Source organism: Xenia sp. Carnegie-2017, unplaced genomic scaffold, assembly GCF_021976095.1.
Source record: "Xenia sp. Carnegie-2017 unplaced genomic scaffold, XeniaSp_v1 HiC_scaffold_12, whole genome shotgun sequence".
NCBI classification, from domain to species: domain Eukaryota; kingdom Metazoa; phylum Cnidaria; class Anthozoa; order Malacalcyonacea; family Xeniidae; genus Xenia; species Xenia sp. Carnegie-2017.
Window position 1 is genome coordinate 64234 of NW_025813425.1, and position 21172 is coordinate 85405.

At 34.0% G+C, this 21172-nt stretch overlaps 1 protein-coding gene and 2 long non-coding RNA genes across 4 annotated transcripts; all 3 read left to right on the forward strand.

Moving 5' to 3' along the window:
- Positions 1 to 5915: 5915 nt before the first annotated feature.
- On the forward strand, positions 5916 to 6489 carry LOC124446492. The gene is made up of 3 exons (XR_006948454.1): positions 5916 to 6083; positions 6162 to 6226; positions 6408 to 6489. It is a non-coding gene; the product is annotated as an uncharacterized LOC124446492 (long non-coding RNA).
- A 1758-nt stretch (positions 6490 to 8247) lies between these two features.
- Positions 8248 to 8704, forward strand: LOC124446485. The gene is made up of 2 exons (XR_006948453.1): positions 8248 to 8347; positions 8435 to 8704. It is a non-coding gene; the product is annotated as an uncharacterized LOC124446485 (long non-coding RNA).
- Positions 8705 to 10919: 2215 nt separating this feature from the next.
- LOC124446466 lies at positions 10920 to 17010 on the forward strand. 2 transcript variants are annotated; one of them, XR_006948450.1, is made up of 13 exons: positions 10920 to 11400; positions 11758 to 12249; positions 12510 to 12559; positions 12876 to 12957; positions 13126 to 13302; positions 13808 to 13955; positions 14158 to 14272; positions 14351 to 14434; positions 15550 to 15621; positions 15713 to 15773; positions 15876 to 15962; positions 16082 to 16174; positions 16276 to 17010. XR_006948450.1 is itself a non-coding variant. In XM_046997325.1 (6 exons), the coding sequence occupies exons 1-6, from the start codon at positions 14428 to 14430 to the stop codon at positions 16346 to 16348; spliced, it is 393 nt and encodes a 130-aa protein (XP_046853281.1). In that variant the 5' UTR covers positions 14281 to 14427; the 3' UTR covers positions 16349 to 17010. The 2 variants fall into 2 exon arrangements, 1 of the variants encoding a protein (XP_046853281.1); XM_046997325.1 differs by lacking the exons at positions 10920 to 11400; positions 11758 to 12249; positions 12510 to 12559; ... (2 more) ...; positions 13808 to 13955; positions 14158 to 14272 and having other exon boundaries at positions 14281 to 14434.
- The last annotated feature ends 4162 nt before the right edge of the window (positions 17011 to 21172 follow it).

Consider the following 21172-nt stretch of genomic DNA (forward strand, 5'->3'; position numbering starts at 1 on the left):
TATTAAACTCAAAATTATTAATGCCCATATATCATCTGAGAAATACAATTTGGCTTATGCAAACCAATGAGACCTTTGGAAAAACTAAAGAGCATATCAGTACAAGCAGGTGACCGAAGGTCTTGGGTTGCACGATTGATCTGCTCGAGTTCCCACAAACGGTTCAAGGTTTGCATAAGCCAGTGCAATGGTGCAAACACGAAAAACAGTTTTACCTCTTGTATACAATGATACGAAACAATAATTCAAAACAGACAAATTTAAATCGATATGCAAATTCTTTTTGGTTAATAGATTGAATTGATTGGTTGAGTTGAAATCGGTTTGCACAGGTCAATGCACACACGGCTATAGACCAATCACCCAGCGGGTACTATTGTTTTTATTTTATAAATGAACAATGGACATTACATATGTTGCATACTCTTATGTACTGTACTGCCCGTCCATATTACAGCCCATTTGTGTCATTTGATTTGAAGCAATGCCGAAAAAAGATGCATCAAGAAGAAAACATAAACCGTCTGACTTTCGAGAAGCTCGTGCAAATTGGTGAGAATGTCTCCACTTGTGGTGTTTTTTGTCAACCGGTAATCCGTGAACGCAGTCGCTTGTGTCCTTAATCGTTATATATGACTTTATTATAGGTTATGAACTCTGTTTCATCAAGATTCCTTATGTCGCGTAAAATGCTCTAAAAGTGTTGAGAAATAAATATAAGAGTATATCTGTTCGAGAATGTGGGTTCATTGTACGAAAGTGTTTTCCTATGGTGAACGGAAACCGTTTGGTTGCGACAGTTGGAACAACATTTCAAGAGTGCCCTGTAGATCGTCAAGATCGTTATTACATTTACAAACTGTTTGCGTCTTATTCATGTTTCTACATTTTCCCAATAATCTTCATGATTGTGACTTACTCCATAATCGCTCGAGCATTGATTAAACAAAGAAAAGCACTACGAACACTCTCCAATCCGACACATTCTCATATACAATCTTCCACCAGCTCAAGTCTTCAAAGATATTTTTTCAAAGTTTGAAAACATTTTTTGTTTGTGCTTTAACGGTTGTTTGATTTTCAGTTAGTAATATTTATTTTATGACAGCTTTGTTGCAGAAGTACTATAATCCAGAAACTAACATGACACATGTATTTGTTGGTGTTTGTCTTAAAATGCTGGGGTCGCACGCTGTTAATCCATTAATCTATGGAATATTTGACAAACAAGTGCTGTACTTTTGGAAGTGTTGTACAAGAAGATTTTAGCAAATGCAGATAGCAAAACATTTTTAATCACTTGCATATTTCCTGTTCTAATCTAGTAGTGGAGATGTTTAAAAATTTAATGTGTTGAAACGAGAATTAAGCCTTTTACAAATTTAATAATAGAGTTAAGAAGAAGGAAGACCTCTGATTCGTACTTTAAAAATTTAATTGCTTTCCATAACACAACACGGAAACTAGCCAAAATAACTCAAAGTTATCTGCAAAATATCTTAAGCAATATATACGTGCACACTAGAACCTAAATAAGTAATGAAACTCGTCGTCATTTTTCTAGTAAATAATAAACGTTTTCTTCATTATGATGCTATTTTTCAATCTTTTCTTCTATGGAATGTTGGAAAAGTGTTGGTGCATGTTCTTTTAAAGATTCGAGAGAGAAATGTAAAGATAGAAAGATATAGGTAAGTTATTAATAAATAGAACCTAAAATGGCTTCGCATTCAGAAAAAAGCAAATTAAAATAAATTTGTGTCCTTTTCCACTTTTGGAAACAATGCTTGTCTCCCATAAAATGACCACTGTTTGAAATATCTTGTATAAAATATAAAAGAAGTTAACAATAATGTCGCAAAAAAGATAAGCATAAAGGTTGACGTAAAGGTAGAAAAAAGGTAGATATGAGTGTGATAGAGACAGGTTAGAATACTTATAACTAGAAAATGGTGTTAAAATGTTTAATTTGTTTGTTAAGATCGGTTTTTTTGGCGGATGTGTAAGGCTTCATTAAGTTTTCGAGAAAATTGAGCGTTGGCGGTGCCTAGGATAGTGAAACATGAGCGAGTGTATTTGGAGTGTTTAAAACAATAAGTTAGAATAAATGAGAAAGAGCAGATGCGTAAACTTCTATTGCTATAATTTAAAACACTTTACTTGAACAACTTAAAAATCTAATGAACCGTTTTTCATAGCATTTGGAAAGTGAAATATAGAAAAAATGAAAAAGCTAGAAATTCTCGTAAAAACGTCATTTTTCGTTTCCGTCAGTTTATGCTTGTTTCCATGATCTTAAATATTGACAAGCATTTGATCATTGAGGTTATTGATATTTTATAGAATTTAATCTAATGATTTTGCCTAAAATAGTCAAAATTTACTGTTCAATATGGCTTTTCGTCGAAGAAAATATGGTAAATTTGGATATTATTAAATGCGCTTTGTCTTAGGGAACGTGCCTATTCACATTTGCAGCTGTGATGAGACGTTACGTGGGTTTACTTTTATTTAACTGTAATAATATTTTAAAATTAAATATTATAAAAAGCATTACGAAAAATTTAGTCTATTATAGTTAGTCTAAGAGACCAAATTATAATTTCACAAACAACAAAACAACGCAAACTTGATTAGTTTTGGATTCGTATCGTTTTAAGAACGTGCCCTCATTAAACACAGCTGTGCATGATGCGATGCGGTGTTGAATATTTACTCAAAAACTGATACTTTCACCTCATAAGAAAATATGAATATTCAGATGCTCTATAGACTGCTGGGAAAAACATTTTTTTACCTCTTCGGACTTCGGTAGCCCTCTTCACTTCTATGGGATATAAATTTTGCAGTTCACTTACTTGACGCACATTTTGGTCATTTATTCGTGACTTTATATCAGTATTCTAGCAAATTTTGGCTGTTTTTATGTTAGAGACAACCTTCCGCTGTAATGACATTTTTTTATTCTCTTGTAAAGAGAGAAAAGACGACATTAAGGCATCTGAAAGATTGGCTTATTGGAAAAATTTGCAGAAAAAATTCACTTTTTCATTGGTAGAAAGCGAAGTTGTTGGTCTGTAGAAGATGTCTTGTTGGTAATTATCAAACTTCAATAAACATAACGTGAACAATTGGCGTTTTTTGATGACTTCGATTTTCATGAACTCTTTTATGATTGATTGTTACGCGAAACAAGAAAATTTAATATCTAAGCTGTCAAACACAATAGCGAAACGTAAATTTTATCTAAACAATAAGTGTGTGTCCGGTGTCCCCAAATACTACCCTACCCACCCCCTTCATTAACAAAGGAGATGCTTAGTCATATCTTAATTCACTGACATTTAGTTTAGACATTAAAACAAAATTTTCATCAATATAGTGAAATCTCAGGAGCAGCTTTTTTTCGTCAAGCCTATTTGGATTAACTATAAAACACAAATTTGTCATAATATTGTCATCTTAAATGCTACAGTTCTTCAATTTTCATTACTATAACTGCCAATTTGTTGTAAGGAAAAGACCAGCAGCTGTATTTCATACCGACAACATATAATTGATGCTAATTTGAAGTATCACAATATGTAAAATAAGCATCATTCTTTAAGTATATTTTCTTAAGGCATATGCAAAATGAAATAAAGGAAGAGAAGGCACTCAGTACGTCAGACATATCAGTAATATCCTGATGGAGCCTGATATAATTTCATGAATTCTAATTGGTCAGTATAGCCATTAAAGAAGGCAGAACAAATAATATAACAAATTTGTTGAGAATTTCACTTACTGAGCAACAAAAAACCAAATTCTTTTTGGTATTTGCAAAGTGAAATACAGAAGTATACAGACCATTCCAAAACGTATAGTAAGTCAGTCATATCCATCATATATTGTTATGGCAATTTTCTTTGTGTTGAGAATTGCAATATGCATATTTGGTATTGTTGGAAATACTCTTGTGATCGTTACAATATTAAAACAAAAGATTCTGTTAAAAAAGAATTACTACTTTCTTGTTTTGCATCTCGCGATATGTGACGCATTTTTATTGATAAACTATATTTTTTTTGGTATCTTTACTATCAAATCAAAAATTATCTCATTTCGGTCGGCTTGGTCAATAGACGGCATAGAGGCTTTTTTTAAAATAAGTGGAGTATCTATGATGTTGATTATTTCAGTTCTACGTTATCGTGCCATAGTTCATCCATTGAAACTTTCCTTCAGTCGACGAAAGATAAAAATCGTTTGTGGCTTAGTGTACATCATTAGTTTGGTTGCGGCAGTTGGAAGAATAATTCTCAGGTGCTTTGTGGATCCTGAACGTCGTTATTACATTTACGAATGGTTTGCGTCTGTTTCATGTCTCTACATTTTCCCAATGATCTTCATGATTTTGACTTACTACATAATCGCTCGAGCATTGATGAAACAAAGAAAAGCACTACGAACACTCTCCAATCCTTCACATTCTCAAGTACAATCCTCCAGCAGCTCAAGTCTTAGAAGATATATTCGAAGTTTGAAAACATTTATTGTTTGTGCACTAACGGTTCTTTGTTTTTCAGTTGGTAATATTTATCATATGACAGCTTGGTTTCAGAAGTACTATAATGCAGAAGCTAACATGATACATGTATTTGTTGGTTTTCGTCTTAGTATTCTGGGGTCACACGCTGCCAATCCATTAATCTATGGAATATTTGACAGACAAGTGCTGTACTTTTGGAAGTCTTGTACAAGAAGATTTAAGCAAGTGCAGATAACAAAACCTTTTTAATTACTTGCATATTTCCTGTTCTAATATAGTAGTGGAGATGTTTAAAAATTTAATGTCTTGAAACAAGAATTAAGGCTTTTACAAATTTAATAATAGAGTTAAGAAGAAGGAAGACCTCTAAAACGTTCTTTAAAAATTTAATTGCTTTGAATAACACAAAACGGAAACTAACCAAAATTACTCAAAGTTAGCTGCAAAATAACTTAAGCAATATATACGTGCACACTAGAACTCAAATAAGTAATGACACTCGTCATTATTTTTCTAGTAAATAATAAAACTTTTCTTCATTATAATTTTTTTTTTCAACTTTGCTTCCGTGGAATGTTGGAAAAGTGTTGGTGCATGTTCTTTTAAAAATTCAAGAGAGAAATATATAAATAGAAAGATATAAGTAAATTATTCACCCGTTTCGCTCGTTCTAAATGGGTATTACTCAGATTTCTAAACTTTAGAATGCGGAAGATAGCCAATTTAGATTGCTTTCTGTGCTATCTAAAGGCTATGTTTGTCTCTCCTGACCTCAATATCTCCGGACACTGTTAGTGTGAGACAGAAAGAAAAGATGGCGCTTAGTAGGAGCGTGGTATGTTTCGCTGCCGTAAAATGGCATATACAACCACAAATACAACCATCCGACTGGTGCAGCTTAAGAAAGAAATTTTAGGGCTTCCATTTACTACATTTTTCATAGTTGATGTATGAGAACAATATTTCTTTGTGTATTCATATTTTTTAAGAGTTTGCAACATCAAAAGTTCGAAGCAAGGCAATCGATCAACAGGGCTCAGTTACTCAGTACAAAGCTTAGTACTTTTGTAAATATCTATCGGAGAAGTCAGGCTGGGAGAATGGTACTTAGTCTAATTCTAGGCTAACTTTGTGAATCCAAGAACACGTGCAGTACTGGTTTTTATAAATCGGGGTATTATTTTTTGGGTACACTTGCAAAATGTATCAATTCAGGAAGAAATAAGTTCTTTTACAATAACGTGGAGAGGAAAGGAAACAAACAAAAAGATGATGAAGTAGGAATTTTTAAAGTGTTCTTTTTATTGTTTCTTGTTGCACAATTTCATATTAATTTATATTTATTACCACAGTTATATTAACAAAAGTATGTGTACAAATTTATTTATGCCCACAATGTTGTGTAAGGAAAAACAATTATTCTGAGCACATTTTCCAATTTCAAGTCTGGATTCTCTATATCCTTTAATCACAATGTCATATATGTTAATAGAATAGCAGTGTGTCATATGAATCTCAATTTTTTGAGCAAGAAAATGAATTTAGGGATTTGGTAAGTTTACATATATTGTAAAACTATGTAGATATAAAAATACGCTATGTTTATGGTTTTTTTTTCATTTATATGTAGAATGAACAAGTGAAGATATTGCTGACAATTATGACAAGCACCAAGACTTAACCACCCAAACACAGGTTTGTAATGTACATATTGATATTGTTTCTCATGAAAAGTCAATGGAAATGGTTATATGTAGGACTGCTTTCACAAGAAAAAATGAAAAATTTTGAAGTAATTTAAAGAAGGCATGCATTATTTCAACACTTATTAAAAGTCTGTACACATTTTAAATTAAATAATGGTCTTTATTTGTAGGATTCTGAAGATATTTTTACCAAGCAATCTATCTCTATTATTACAGAGGATTTTCAATATGAACATAATAGCCCAACATAAGACTTTGAAAAAAGCCATCACAATAATAAAATAAAAGGTTTTTTTATTAATAACGCTTCGTCTTTTACTTAGGACATCTTCAGATTATTTGAGATAAATTATATACACGAGGTTTTAAATACAAGCATATATTACAGGGTGTTAATTTACATGTGAGGGGAGTATGAAGTTTAGATGACGGAATTAAATGAGAATGGCGGTATATTAAAGAAGGTGAAGGGGGATTGAGTTGCCTTGGGGGTTAAGAGAGGGTTTCATGAATGATAAGGTCATAAATGTCCGAAGAGGAAGAGAGAATTGAGAAGTAGGCAGAGTGAGATGTATTTCTTACATGGGAAAGAACTGCAGATGGTGGTGGACATGAGGAAGGTTTCCCTGTTATGTATTCAAAAGTAACGCCGCCCCAGCCCGAGTTAAAATGTTGCAACTCTTCGTCATATCATTGCATTCATGTGACAACCCTTGCAAAAGCCATACAAATTGTTGAAGAGGATGAAATGGATTCTCCATTGGCCCTTTAAGTTTTCCTTTGGAATTATACCAGAGATGCGAGACTATTTTGAATTGGCTACACTTAGCAAAGAAAAGGTTTCTTGATTTGAAACAGGTATGCAAGATAATCTGCAATGGTGAACATCCTTTTAGCCTTATATATACTATTTCCTTTATCAGTATGGTATTTAGCACTTTCTAGCATTTTGTAAGTATTACAATTTTATCATTTTAGCCAATGAAAATGATGCAAGCGATTTCGCTGATCTTCCTGAAAAAGATGGTCATAAAATTTTGGCGCCATATGAAAGTGGTATTTGTTCTTGTGGTGCAGAGTAGGATAAACGTTCTATTCTAGATTAATGGTTGTACGTAGACTTGTGTTCAGTTGCGTACTTTTATTCAATCCATGACGTGAAGGGTAAGTTCTGATTTGTTATAGGTTACGCTTTACTTCATAATTATTTGACTTAAATAGATTATTTAGTGTATTGTAGACCTTGTTCCTCTTGTGCTACGAAAAAGCATTATGATGGCATTGAAAACAGGATTGTATGATTTGGATCATATTCAATATCTCATGCCGTTCTGAAAGATTACATTCGGCTTTTTATAACGTCGAGGCACTTTTTAATGAAAATGTGCCGAAGCATTAGTAGCTACGTTTGCCCTATCTCTTTTGAATGTTTTCTCTTTTTTATTCTTGTTCAGTTTACCTATGTACGAATATTATGTTGCATATGTACAAAGCAAGTGTCTTCGGGTAATTTGAATTTCCCAAAGGAAATAACTTACGCCAAGTTTCGTCTCGCTATCATTGCCATGATAAGGGTAAGCATCATTTCATTTTCAGCTGTAAAATGTGAATATTCCATTGAGATAGTGATCGCTTGTTTTATTAAGTTATTGAGTTTTCTCTTATCAAGGTTGCTTGATATTGATTTTGACAATGGTTTTTTTTTGTGAATTACGTAGAAGGATTCCCCAAAAGGTGGTGATGGATGGAGCGTCTCTTGAAATACAGAAACTTTCTTGCCAAATAATTTAAGAGAGTCTGATACTGGATTGCTAGATGGAAGATAAGTATTTTTGAAGTTTATCTGTAATATATAGTATATACAGGTCTGCTAATTAGTAAATACGAGTGTTCATCTACGTATCAGAAAGCATTTTGTGCAAGATGGTGACTTCTCTCACTTTGTTTTTGTACACAGCTTATAGTTATAAAAATAACAACCTGTTTTCTTTTGTCAAATACTAGGTTTGAAATGCGCAATTTCATCAACAGGAGAAATGTGTGAGCTTTATTGAAGAAGTACAGTGATTCGTAGCTAAGTTGGGACGAATTTCAAGAATTAAAATCTGAAGTAAGAAGAATTTATTACACGACGAGTACAGAATTTTCTATGACCACTCCAGAGTTCGTTTTATACTACAATTCCTCGTATTTATAGATATCTTCAAAGGGGCTTAGGACTCTACTTCAATGGTTAGAGACACAAGGATTTATCACGAGTTGTCCAAAGTCGTGCAGAAGGTTATTGGCAGCATTGGCTTCTGACACACCAGTATGCGCAATTGTGCCCCCCAAATTGAGTTTTTATCAGAAAGGCATGTTGTATCAAAATTAAGCTTATGATCACTTTATTCAATTTAAAACCGTAGAATTAAATGGTGTGTACGGCGATTAATTAGATTATTCGATAATATCTTCTTCCAGGAAATTCTGAATTTCAGACACAATTTTCTTGCCTGCAGTTTCCGTATTCGTTTGCCTGGTGCGCTATAATAATAATCAAATCTCAGTTCATTTGAATTATTAAGGATAAATCTATATGTGAAATAATGTATTATTGGGTAAATTTTTTAGGTAGAGCAAAAGTCACCTCTAGTGCTAAATTATGCTGATGGGAAATTCCGTACAGGAAGGCATCAAGTTTCATCCGGTCAGGATCCGTACTAAGCGCCTCAAAGATATTTCCTGGCTCACTGGCATCATAGCCTTGAGGCAAACCCATTGCTTCTATCTTACTCGATCTATAAAATAAAAACGTAATCACAAGTAAAATGTTTTAAAAATAATTAAGTATAAACTTTAAATGTGAACCTTAATGCATGAGTTACAGGTTGATGATGCTTTTTGGCGGATTGCAACAATTCTTGACAAATTTCATAATTGTTGCTCATTTTTGCCATCCTGAATCCAGAAACTATATCACCTATTTCCCCCAAAAAAGATACATATGTGCATTCGCTGGCACATTCCACTGTCGTATAAAAACACTTTGCAAAAGTCATCCTGAGAAGTAAGAATTACTATATTAATTGCGTATTGTTTATCTTGATAGATATAGATCTTAACTTTCGTCATGTGAAAACTCAAATTTACCTTTTCATACATATTTTTCATATTTAAGTCTGCTTTCGGTCTAAATTCAGAAATTGCACATAAGATTTGATGACGAAGAAAAACATATCTAAATATAAATCTCATTCCTCTTCTTGTATCATGAAATGTTTCTCTGGTTTCATTTCGTTATCTTCGTTTTCTTCTTCTTTAAGATATTTCTCTGTGTTGTGCTCGTAGTCCATATCTTTATCTTGAAATTCTTCTTCGTCGATATCTTCAAGCTTCTTTTCTTGTTTGAACTCATGTACTTTCTTCTCGTTTATTTCGTCTATTTCAGTTTCTTTTTCCATGTCCTGGTACTCTTCTTCGATGTTTTCTTCATTAAACTGTACACATCAATTTATTAATAGGATGTGTAATAATCACGTAAAGTGTGGAGAACTTATCGTAAAGATACATTTGACGAATTCTTTTTAGGACAATTTATTTTCTTTTTTTAACATTTTTTACATTTAATTATTCAAAGTATTATCTTAAGTCTGTACTGTAATTCCAATAGGAAAGGACGATTTCGGTTAGTTCTGCCTTGTTGAGAATTTTCCTGAAAATTTTCTTATCGTTGTTGCCATCTGGAAGAAATGCAATCAACTTTAAACATAGTTTAGAAAACACACAATAAAGACATAAATAAATCATTAATTAAACCTAGTGCAATCTCTTTTCTTGCTGATGGTAAACAAAACGGTATGTGTAACGGCCAAAAAATTAGCATAGCTTATATTTCTACCACATTCTTCTAAACACTTTAACACTGTTAGCATTCTCATCACTTTTTTAAACTTAAACTGACAGTGTCTCTCTAATAAAACGTTTTTACGACCATGGTTATATATGCCGAAAACTGGCATACTTTATATTTCTACCACATTCTTCTAAACACTCTGACACTTTAAGTATTCTCGTCACTCGTTTAAGCTCAAACTAACAATTTCTCTCCAATAAAACGTTTTTACGACCATGGCTATATATGCCGAAAACTGGCATACTTAATATTTCTACCACATTCTTCTAAACACTCTAACACTGTTAGCATTCTCATCACTCGTTTAAACTCAAACTAACAATGTCTCTCTAATAAAACGTTTTTATGACCATGGTTGTATATGCCGAAAACTGCATACTTTATATTTCTAGCACATTCTCCTAAACACTTTAACACTGTTAGGCTTCTCATCACTCGTTTAAACTTAAACTATTAATGTCTCTCTAATAAAACGTTTTTACGACCATGGTTATATATGCCAAAAACTGGCATACTTTATTTCTACCACATTTTTCTAAACACTTTAACACTGTTAGCCTTCTTATCACTTGTTTAAATTTAAACTATTAATGTCTCTCTAACAAAACTTTTTACGAGCATGGTTATATATTATTATAGTAAGTACACAGAACGCCACTTTTGTCATGTGTCACCAATGCGCAATATCTAGCTAGGAGTCTTTTCTACTTGATTAGTCCAGTTGTCGTTAGGTCTGAGGTAGGCACGTTTTTGGTCAGCAGATACCCTCATTTTGATGGTTGTTGTATTTGTGGTTGTATATGCCAGAAAATGGATGCGATACAAATATCTAGGAGCGGCAATCGCAGGGTAAAACCATACTCTTTGACTATGAAGACATACTCTGCCGCTGGGAAACTTAGTAGGAAAAATATTTCTCTCTCTCCTAATGTTGTTGTTCCATTTCGTGCGATCGATACATTTGAAGGCTTTCAAGAAAACCTTAACGAAGGTACAAATAATTTACGTAGAACTGGATCTCGATATGAAAGGAGGAGAGTGAATGATAGCGAATCCTGGAAGTGTTTGCAAGATAATTTAGTAAAGTCGTACATCGAAAATTGTGCCATGTTACCAGAACAACTCTGCGTAAAATGCATAGAAGATGGGATACCAGCAAAAAAAGCAGAAATTAGATGTCGTGATTGCAGTCACGGACAGTTCTACTGTTTTGAGTGTGCGGAATCCCTTCATCGAACGAGGAATGTTTTCCATTTGGTTGAAGTATGGTAGGTAATCTTAATTCTTTCTGGCGGCATAGATGAATCCCTATAAAATTTGCCTGCCAGCAAAACATAAACAAGTTAAGTCGTCTATTGGAAGGCAATTCTAGGTGATTATTTCCAAAAGTCAATTCTTCAGATGAAATATTTTTGCTCTTTACATTTGGAATTTGGCTTGTTAAGCTCTAGTATTCATCAAATGCTGGCAGTTTCTTACTACCATGTCTTAACTCTAAAGTAACTTAATCTGTAGTATTTTGTTAAAACTATCAATCATTTCCAAGAACGATATGCTGCTATATGCTGTGCATGGTGTCTTATGTAATGTATACATGTTCTGATGCTTAAATAACTACTCTTTAGACTGATTGTGAAATGTTTGTTCCATTACTTTTTGGTGGTATATTACGTGACAGTCAGCATGCTAACTGCTCTTCAACAGAATCACATACTATAATATGTGTGGATGGAAAAGTACAGTATGGCAGCATTGACAGTATTTTGACTTTGACTACATGTAAATGTGTATATGTTAGTCATACTGTTAAGTATTAGCTTCATTTAGGCCAATAATTTCTATGTTAATTATTTGTATATCAAATAATCCAATTTTTAATCTCATACAAAATTTAGGTCGGCAGCATTTAAAAATTGTTGAATTCTGTCAGTGTATTAAGGATGCTGAAAAACTAATTAAACTCCAGCTGTGGCCAGGCTCATCTTCTAAACCCAAAATTGCATTTCACTTTGACTTTATGGATTTTGCTGAAAAATTTTTGCTCAAGAGCCATGTATCCTTGCACAAATTTTTCCAGCACTGTTGAAGTTGAATATCCTGAAATGCTACCTAGACTGGTATGTATTTCTCATAAACCTGAATTGTGTACCCATGTGATAGTCTACCCATCAAATAGTGGAAATAGATGGGAAGTAGTTTTAATGAATCACTGTTATTTACAAACAACATAAATAATGCGGATTTGCCTTAAATAAGATAAGAGCACATTCAAATTGTTCATGAAGTTTCCTTTGCTGTTATGACTTTGTATTCAACCTTATTTTATTTTTGAAACAAATGAACAAGTTTACTAGGTGTTCATTTTATTCATGTTAAGGTGAAAAACATATATAACATGTTAAACAATTGATCATTCGATGAATACAGGTATGTTATGTGTTATAAAACATAAGTCTATTTACAGTTATTGTAGACCTAATAGTTAGATTATATGTGTAGAGTAGTACAGTCTAACCTGTTTTAAGTACACATCATGGGACAACAGACCAGTGTCAGCTTAATGAAAGTGTCAGCTTAATGAAAGTGTCAGCTTCATTGAGGTTACATCATTATGCATTCATCATTATTAGCTATATGAGACTAAATTTTGGATTTTACACAGTATCTGCTTAGTACAGGGTCATTTGATACAGGAGGTTTGACTGTATATATTATATCATTTAAGAATTTGATTTTTTGTCAGATATTTCAAACACCAAGTCAGATCATTAAAGTTCGTAAAGAAAGACCTGATTGATTATAGAAATTGCCCTCTTTGCCCACAAGTCAGTATTTGATTTCTTTTTTCCTACTATTTGCTTTGTGAACTATTTTAAATTATATATTTTTGTCACATATATTATCAAAACATTTAAAGTTGTTGTAAAATATGAAGTGTTACATGTTTACCATAAAATTCATTTCATTTTATTAAAGAGCTTTGTTTGCTTTAGACTGGTGAGTTAGGTGTGGCCATTCATTCCATGGATGCTCGCTTTGGTCTAACTCGTAAAAAGTTGGAAGGGAATAGTTTTGCTGTCCCAAACCATGGCTGCCTTAAGTTTGCTGATCAGGATGAAGTAGATGATTTTGTTGATCATTATAGCAAGTCTAATAACAAAGTAGGACAGGTAATTATTGCATCATGAAGGACTTTGAAGCCTATTCAAAAGTATTCTGTAAAGGGGAGGGGGGAGGGGAGTGAATAGTTTGAAAACAAACTTTATATGTAGTCCAATGAAAAGCAATGGCAAAGCCAGCACTTTTTTACTTTTACATTGCAAATATTTTTGTATTCAATCACTGGAAAAACAATGAATGGATTTGATTTTCTAAAGAAATTATTAACAATTTTGCTGACAAATTTTCATTGTAAGAGTAAAAGATTGGGCAGGCTTCGCCCCTGAGAAAAGTGGGTCTATGCTTCATACAGGTCCATGGGCCCTGATACATACGTAAGTAGCTACGTGGATTTAAAATCAAAATTACAAACAGCCAATTTTTTTCTTTTCCTCTAATTTATTATGTTTATGTATGGTCTATGACTTGATTGTGTAAACTGTCATGTTTATTTTTACAGTAATAAAACAGTTGTTATATATGCGCTAATCTATAATGTGCTCCAACTTCTTTTAGAGTTGTCAGATATTTAAAGCAGAAGAAGTTACAGAAGCACTTCACTCCAAAGGAAAAATCAACTTTTTGATGAAAAAGGAGTGTTTGGTAGTTGTTGCAGTCAGCATTCACACCCTGGACGATTTTTCAGCACTAAATATGGGGAAAGGTTAGTGTCTTAGCCTTGGTTTGCACGTAATTGCCAATATTCTTGATCTTTGATGAAGGAGTATGGAGAACAAAACGTCGGGTTATAATTTCTTTTCCTGTGTCAATTTTGAAATAAAGGGACAAAGGACAAAACGATTCTGTGCTAACAAGATCTATTATTACCCTTTAATAATATTTAGTGTCTTATTATTAATATTCAGAATTTCGTATTCGCTGTTCCTAATCCAAAGAATTTTAAAAGATGTTGACCAAAGTCCTAGTGTTGATTTTAAAATAATGTATGATATTGGATGTGTATTATCATCACATTTAAAGGTATTTTAATGTTGGCATGTATGATGTGGGACAAGTTCATTCACCAACTAAACTTTGAATAAATTGGTACCGTTCTAGGCAAACAAGAGGCATGACATTTTGTCAAAAGTGTCCTTTTCGGTGCCGATATTTCATTGTTATGGACACAAGGCTTCATGCGAGGTAATGAATAAAGCTTTGTACCTGGTAATGACAGGGATGGATTAAGAGGAGGGATAGTGGAGGAATGTGCTCTCCTCCAACCTTGATTAGTGGAGATGGATGAGGAGTGGCAGTTTCCCTAAGAAATTTATGTATACCAAACCATCAAGCGATCGTAATTGGGGTTTATGGAGCACAATTTCAAAAATCTCCAATCATTGTATATAAGTAACAAAATTTAACGAAAAATGTCTTGCATGTTACGGCAACAAGCAGCCACTAGAATCTTATCCAAACTACAGCACCCCCTCCCTCCAGAAAAATACATCCCTGGGTAATGATGTAGCAATTGAAGAAAGACAATCTTTTCTGCTCTGGTTTCTTCCTTGATAAAAAGCCCCCGTATGTAAAATATTATTTTTTAATGTCTTCAAAAAAACAGGTCAAATTCTGTCCTAGAAGGCTCGATGGTTTGGTCTTACAGATGGTGAGGCTATTGAAAGGCTCTGGTCTTACCTTCGTGGGTTCTCAGCAATTACTAAGGAGATGTCTGCCAGTAGAAGAGTAATCTTTTGACAGACTCGCTTTTTCACGTATCTCGAAGAAATTTTAGCAATGCAGGTGCTTGAATATTGTCATTGCTTTATGTGTAACTATGCGTTGACACAATGAAAATGTTTTTATTTGTTTGTTGCGCCTTAATTATTTTAATTTTCTGTATACGATTTGTTAAAATATACAAAATATATAAAATCGTTAACGTCGAAGCTTAAAAATGTCTACAACTTAAAATTAAAACGCAACAAGAAATGAAAGATTTATTTAGAGAACTACCTGGGAACTAGTTCTGGTAGGTTAGAAATTTCTTATGTTTTCTGTGGCCGAAAAGTATTTAAGATTTGTTTTTGTCTAACCAAACTCTCAATTCAATTTGCATCTAAGGAAAATATGTCGTAACTTAATAAAGGCTTCTTCATCGAATTTAAAAGATAAAGATTTATTAGTATTGATTGTACTTCAAAATAGCATACTCGTTTTTACGAAATACTCCACTAAAAAACGAGATTTTTTATAGTATGGGAAAATACAAAAGCTGTAGCATATATAGTTACATACATATTTATTTTGTTTGTTAGTGACGTACGATCCTGAAATTGTTTGTCAGTGGGAGGCCAGAGAGAAGGAAATTATGTCAAGAGTCAACCCAGGTATATAATGTTATTCATGGGAAAAAGTTTCATTCTTAACAATTCAGTCTGGAGGATTTAAAGACATACTTTTTAAATACACAACATAAAGATACCACGGAGAACTGGAAAGTGACGTACGTTCAAAAGCTACTGCATTTTAAACAACTTAGGTAGGTTTTAATGTACTAAACTGGCTGTTTCTCTATAATACATGCCTATAGACGTTTTAATATTTCTTTTGAGCCTAATTGGTGAATTATTTATATTCTTAGTGTTGCATCATTCGGATGTTTTGAAGAAAACCAGGAGATAATCCCTGAAGATTACTCAATTCATCAGATGTCGAAAAAACTATACCAGTATGTATAAATGTGTCAAAGAAATATTCGAAAGATTTTAAAAGATATTGAACGAAAGCATTCTGTAAAAGAAAGATGGAAACCTGGTCATCCTAATTTTGACGTCGTTGCATTGCTAGTCATACAAAGAAAACGAAAAGATACTATCGGAGCTTTACATGGACTTTCCATAGAAAGGCATTTCTTAATAACATTGAGAAAGAAGTATGCAGGTACTGTAATGCACTGTAAATTTCCCATACCTGTAAGCTAAGCATATCTGTCTTTCGTTGTTCTTGTAAATGTTAATTTTGTATTCTTTTTACTCGTTTAGATGGTCAGAAAATTGCCACTCGCTTGTCCAGGCAAATCACCAAGATCACGAACAAGATGCAATTAACAATTGAGAAACACAATGCTGCCATTGATTCTCTTCGTGATTTTATAATCCGTTTACCTGATCGTCTGACATTTGACAAAACGAAAGATCCTACATCAGACCTTTTATGAGGGATTTGAGTCTGGTGAGGATGACATTCTAGGGGAAGCCTCGGTCCCAGTATACACAAAGAGGAAGGCTATTGAAATGTACTTAATTCTAAACGATGTGACGAGGAAGAGAAACTTTTAAACTTGGAAAGAAAAAGGCTTCTATTGTATTACACCAATCTTAGCTCAAAAATTGATAAAGCACTTGCTGATCTTGGTGATTTGAGCAGCGATGAATTCATGCTTGGTTCAAAGCATGAACTGATGAGATTTAAAACCAAATTGCGGAAGGAGTTGTTCAGCTTGAAGAAAAGTTTTGAACTTCCTCTTGGAGAAACTTTTCTTCTCCATGCTGAGATTGTCAACTTAACCAATGATGTCAACATTCCCAATGAATCTGAAAACTCAACGTATGAGGAATCCGATACTGAAGATGAAAACATCGAAGAGCTCTCTGAAGTGAACAGTGACATTGAACAGACGACATAGCTATTATTCGTAAAGTAATAGCTACTTTTTATGTACTTATTATGTAATTTAGTTGTTCACGTATTTAGTATAATAACTGATATCACGCAAACATTTGGTTTTGTGACGTCATGTTAGTGCAGAGTCATTTTCTCTTCTTCTGTACAACACCGGAAGTTTTGACCTGTCGTTGAATTGTGAGAGAACTATGTTCTTTGTCATTTATCAATGTCTTACATGTAAGAGTTTATATTTGACATATATCCCAACCAATTAGCTCTGTCTGCCCAACCCAATTCATCTTAAATTGTGAGCATTCATATCATCTATAAAATAGACGACACGTATCCAAAGCTCGGTCAGTTGATCAACGGGGTCTGGGGCGAGTTTTTGAAAACCCCGAATTTCATGATTTGTCCGTCTAAATCATCCAATTTGTTTTTTATCGTTATAAGCCTTCCCATGTTTCATATTTTGCTCGAGATTAACTCCAAACAGATGACTAACTTTACCGATGTTCAAGCTAACGAAACGATGCTGACGAGAGAGTGCTGTCTGGTTCGGCACCCTTGATGGCACTGCCGCTGTAAGAGGTAAATGAGAAATGAAACCGAATACGTGTTTGGATTGAAATAATATAAAACTCAAAATTATTAATCTACGTTACTGAGCACTGTTGCCATTTCACAGAACACGTAAGCCATTTTACAGATCGAATACTCTTGTCATGTTGCACGCCTACCGTAATCATTGCACGTATTACGTGTCACGCATTCTTGCCGTGAGCTTCAAATATTTTCTACGCAATACCAACCCTCCCTACAATCACATTCTGAAGTAACATTCTGTTGTTAAGAAAAGAACGTGATCGGTTTTTTGGGATTTTTTTTATTATAAGATGCTACATACTCTGCTACTAATAAGGTCTATGCTACAAGGGTCCATGAACTAACTAAAAAAAATCAATATTTTATTTAAAACTTAATTTGTTAAAAAAATTTAAAGCCGCAACTGTCAATTATTTGCTGTAACAAAACTTTGCTATTGGCTACTGCATACTTCTGTGTAACAATCACATACGCTCGATGATATTGGATTATGCGGTGCTGTTTATTTCACAAAAAGCACCGTAAAGTGAAAATGTCGACGCAGCGGAATTCGAAATTTCGAAATGTTAAAAGTGGAATTCATTTATGATATGTGTTGCTTTACTTTGAGTGTTCGTTGGTACCGTAAATGAAATTATCAACGGCCAGGGCGTTTAATCAATTCTAGATGTTGTGGTGCAGCGAAATGAAAAGAGAGACGTGTATATTAGTTGTTTGTGTGAACAAATAAAACAAAACTAAGACAAACTAAACTTCTTATAAGCCAAATTGTGATCCCACTATAGTTAATATATCATAATGGTAATGTTGTTAAGGTGGTGGGTGTCTATTGAGGACGGGGCTTTATTAGTAAGTGGCGCTGAAAGGAGCAGTGGCGTGGTGGCATAGTTTTTACTGCGGTGGCCAACACAAATTTTGCGCCCCTTTCACCTTTTCTTATAGCTATTTTCAAGTATTTTAGTTATTTTTATTTTATAAAAGACATACATGAATCTTCATAAAAAGGAAAGTAACTTAAAAACCAAGTATCATCAAGCAATTATATGTCTGTTACGTTATTTGCTTTTAATAGAAAAATATATTCATATTAATGCCTTTGCAAGCGTTGGGAGGTTTTCCCAAGTAAAGTTATGATTCTATCTTTGTCGATAGAAAGGAGAGTTTCCCTTTCAACTTCCATTAAAAGCAATGATTGCAGGCGTTCCTGTACCATCGTAGATTGAATACTCGTTTTTACTCTCTTCAGCGAAGAAAAAGAACGTTCAGCAGTTGCTGAGCTAATGGGTATGGCCACTGCAATTGAATAAACTTTGCATAATGATGGATATGCGTCGACTAAATGGTACTTTGGAAAAAAAGCAGCTTCAAGGCATCTAAGAATGACGGGGTTTTAGCCTTCTCGGTAATTGACGCATTATTCGAATGCTTACTTATGTCAGTATCAGAATGATTTTCATCATCATCATCACCATCACCATCATTAATAGTTTCAAAGTTCTGCTCATTATGATCATGGTCACTTTGAGTTGTAAACTGAGAACAGTGAAATTTTTTAAATGTTTCTGCAAAGCTTAACTGTTCAGTAGCGCATCTTTGGGAATCTATCTTATACACATCACAAAAGGCTTTCACTGCAGATTGAAGATCGTGAGGTGTCTTGTACTTGCTCGAGAGCTCGTCAAATTGATTAGGTGCGAATAAAGCAAATGATTTCATTAGTGGTCGATTCTTTTCAAAACGATTCTTCATTGAAAATTGAATGAAATCTAGCATTTTATAAAATGTGTCTCGCCTCCATTGTGCTTTTGGTGAATCTGCCAAATCATCTCTGGCTTGTTCTCCGTCCATTGGTCGTCGACGACGAGGTCGTGTAGACCTCCATTCGACATCTAACGCAAAAGAACCGGACATTTCAATGATTTTTTCTGGTTTGTTACGTATGATTTGAATTTGAAATAGAAATTGAGCTATCAACCATATCCATTGCTTTCCCAAAGTCAGCATTTACGCTCAGTAGATATCGACTTAAAGGTCCAGTAATTCCAAAAATTTCTTGGAAAAGACAGGCAGTCGCAATAAATTGCTTTGTCTGAAAAGCTACTTGCAATCCATTGCTGTTGCTCGCTGACTTTCAGTGAACGATCTTTCCTCAGCCACTTTTTGGAGCACTCGCATGATGCACTCGAACCTCAAACGAAATACGTTTAGACAAAATTCTCTTGCATTCCATCGAACTGTATTAAGACGTTTAAATGGAAAAATTTTGAGGTTTTCATTCTTTTGAACCAATTGAAACAATTCGTGTACTTTACGAGAATTATTAAAGAGAACGTGCCGTTTTTCGAGAGAGTCAAAAAGAGTAATGACATCAATAGCAACACAAGCTGAATCGAACAAGACAAGATTTAGCGTATGCGCATAGCAGTGAACATAGATGATGTGGTTTCCGATTTTCTCTTACAATTGCCTGCAAACCATTATAACATCCGCTCATACTGGATGCTCCGTCATACGTTTGGGCAACAAGCTTTTCAAATGAAACTCCATGCAATCGTAATATTGTTGTAATAGCAGTGTATAGGTCATGTGCAGTTGTTCCAATTGCTTTTTGGCATGACAAAACGTGTTCAGAACACTAGCCAGTTTCATTAACAAGCCTTACGCATATACTCAATTGCTCTGTATGAGTTATATCGGGTGTTGTATCAGCAATCAATGCCCATGCTTTGCAGTTGCGTATTTTTTGTACAATTACAGAAGATATTTCCTATACCAATGATATTGATTAACTTATTTTGAATATCATTGCTCAAAAACGTTAGCCATGAGCCACGTCTTTGATTACTTTTACACAAGTTTTACCACCATCCTTTGTCTATTGCTTTACTTGGTGATCACGAACTTTCTCAAGATGCTCATTGATTGGTTGATCGTACTCTGACAATAATTTATGCGTTTCCAAAAAGTTTCCTGTATTAAGATAGAAATTTGTCAGTGATTCACAGTGACCCCTAAAGGAAAGCCCTTGTCTTCCAAGAAACATAATAACATCTATCACACGTTTCAAAACTGTTTTGTTCAAAACAACTTCCTTTTTACGTCTTTCAGACTCGATTTTCCCCTGGTGATGAAACTGATCCGATATTGAGTTTTCTTGAAGGAAAAGAGCTTTCTGCAACTTTTGCGTTTAGATGAGAATTGCATTTTTCATGCTCCAGAATTTCCTAGATTTGACCGAATATTTTCTCCCCTAGACGTTAAATCTGTAAACAGAATGCACGGTATGCAAAACGAGCTGTCTTCACTTAGAGAGTAGGAAATCCATTTTCGTCTTGTTCCATCATCATGGAAGAAAACCTGCTGGGAGCATTAGCGAGTGCGATCTCCTTGTACTATCCTTCTTTGTTTCAAAACAAACTGGGATGGTTGGCATGGATTCATTTTAAGTAAACGCCTTTTTTCGCTAATGCTAAGATTAAGACCAACAACTGTCCCAGGGTCAAACGTGTTTTCCTTCGTATCAATAGAAATATTTCGATTCAATTCGTTTTCAGCAGATTCTGAGATGCCTTCGCCTTCGTTACGTTCATTTGAAATAACAAAGCTGTCAAATTCAGGGCATTCACCAACAGAATCGTTGCTTTTGATTGATTTGAAAGTATGCTC

Coding starts and splice junctions, on each gene's coding strand:
- LOC124446466 (XM_046997325.1), top strand. Junction 15,622..15,712: donor TATGTCAAGAGTCAACCCAG/GTATATAATGTT, acceptor CACAACATAAAG/ATACCACGGAGAACTGGAAA. Junction 16,175..16,275: donor ATTGAGAAAGAAGTATGCAG/GTACTGTAATGC, acceptor TTACTCGTTTAG/ATGGTCAGAAAATTGCCACT.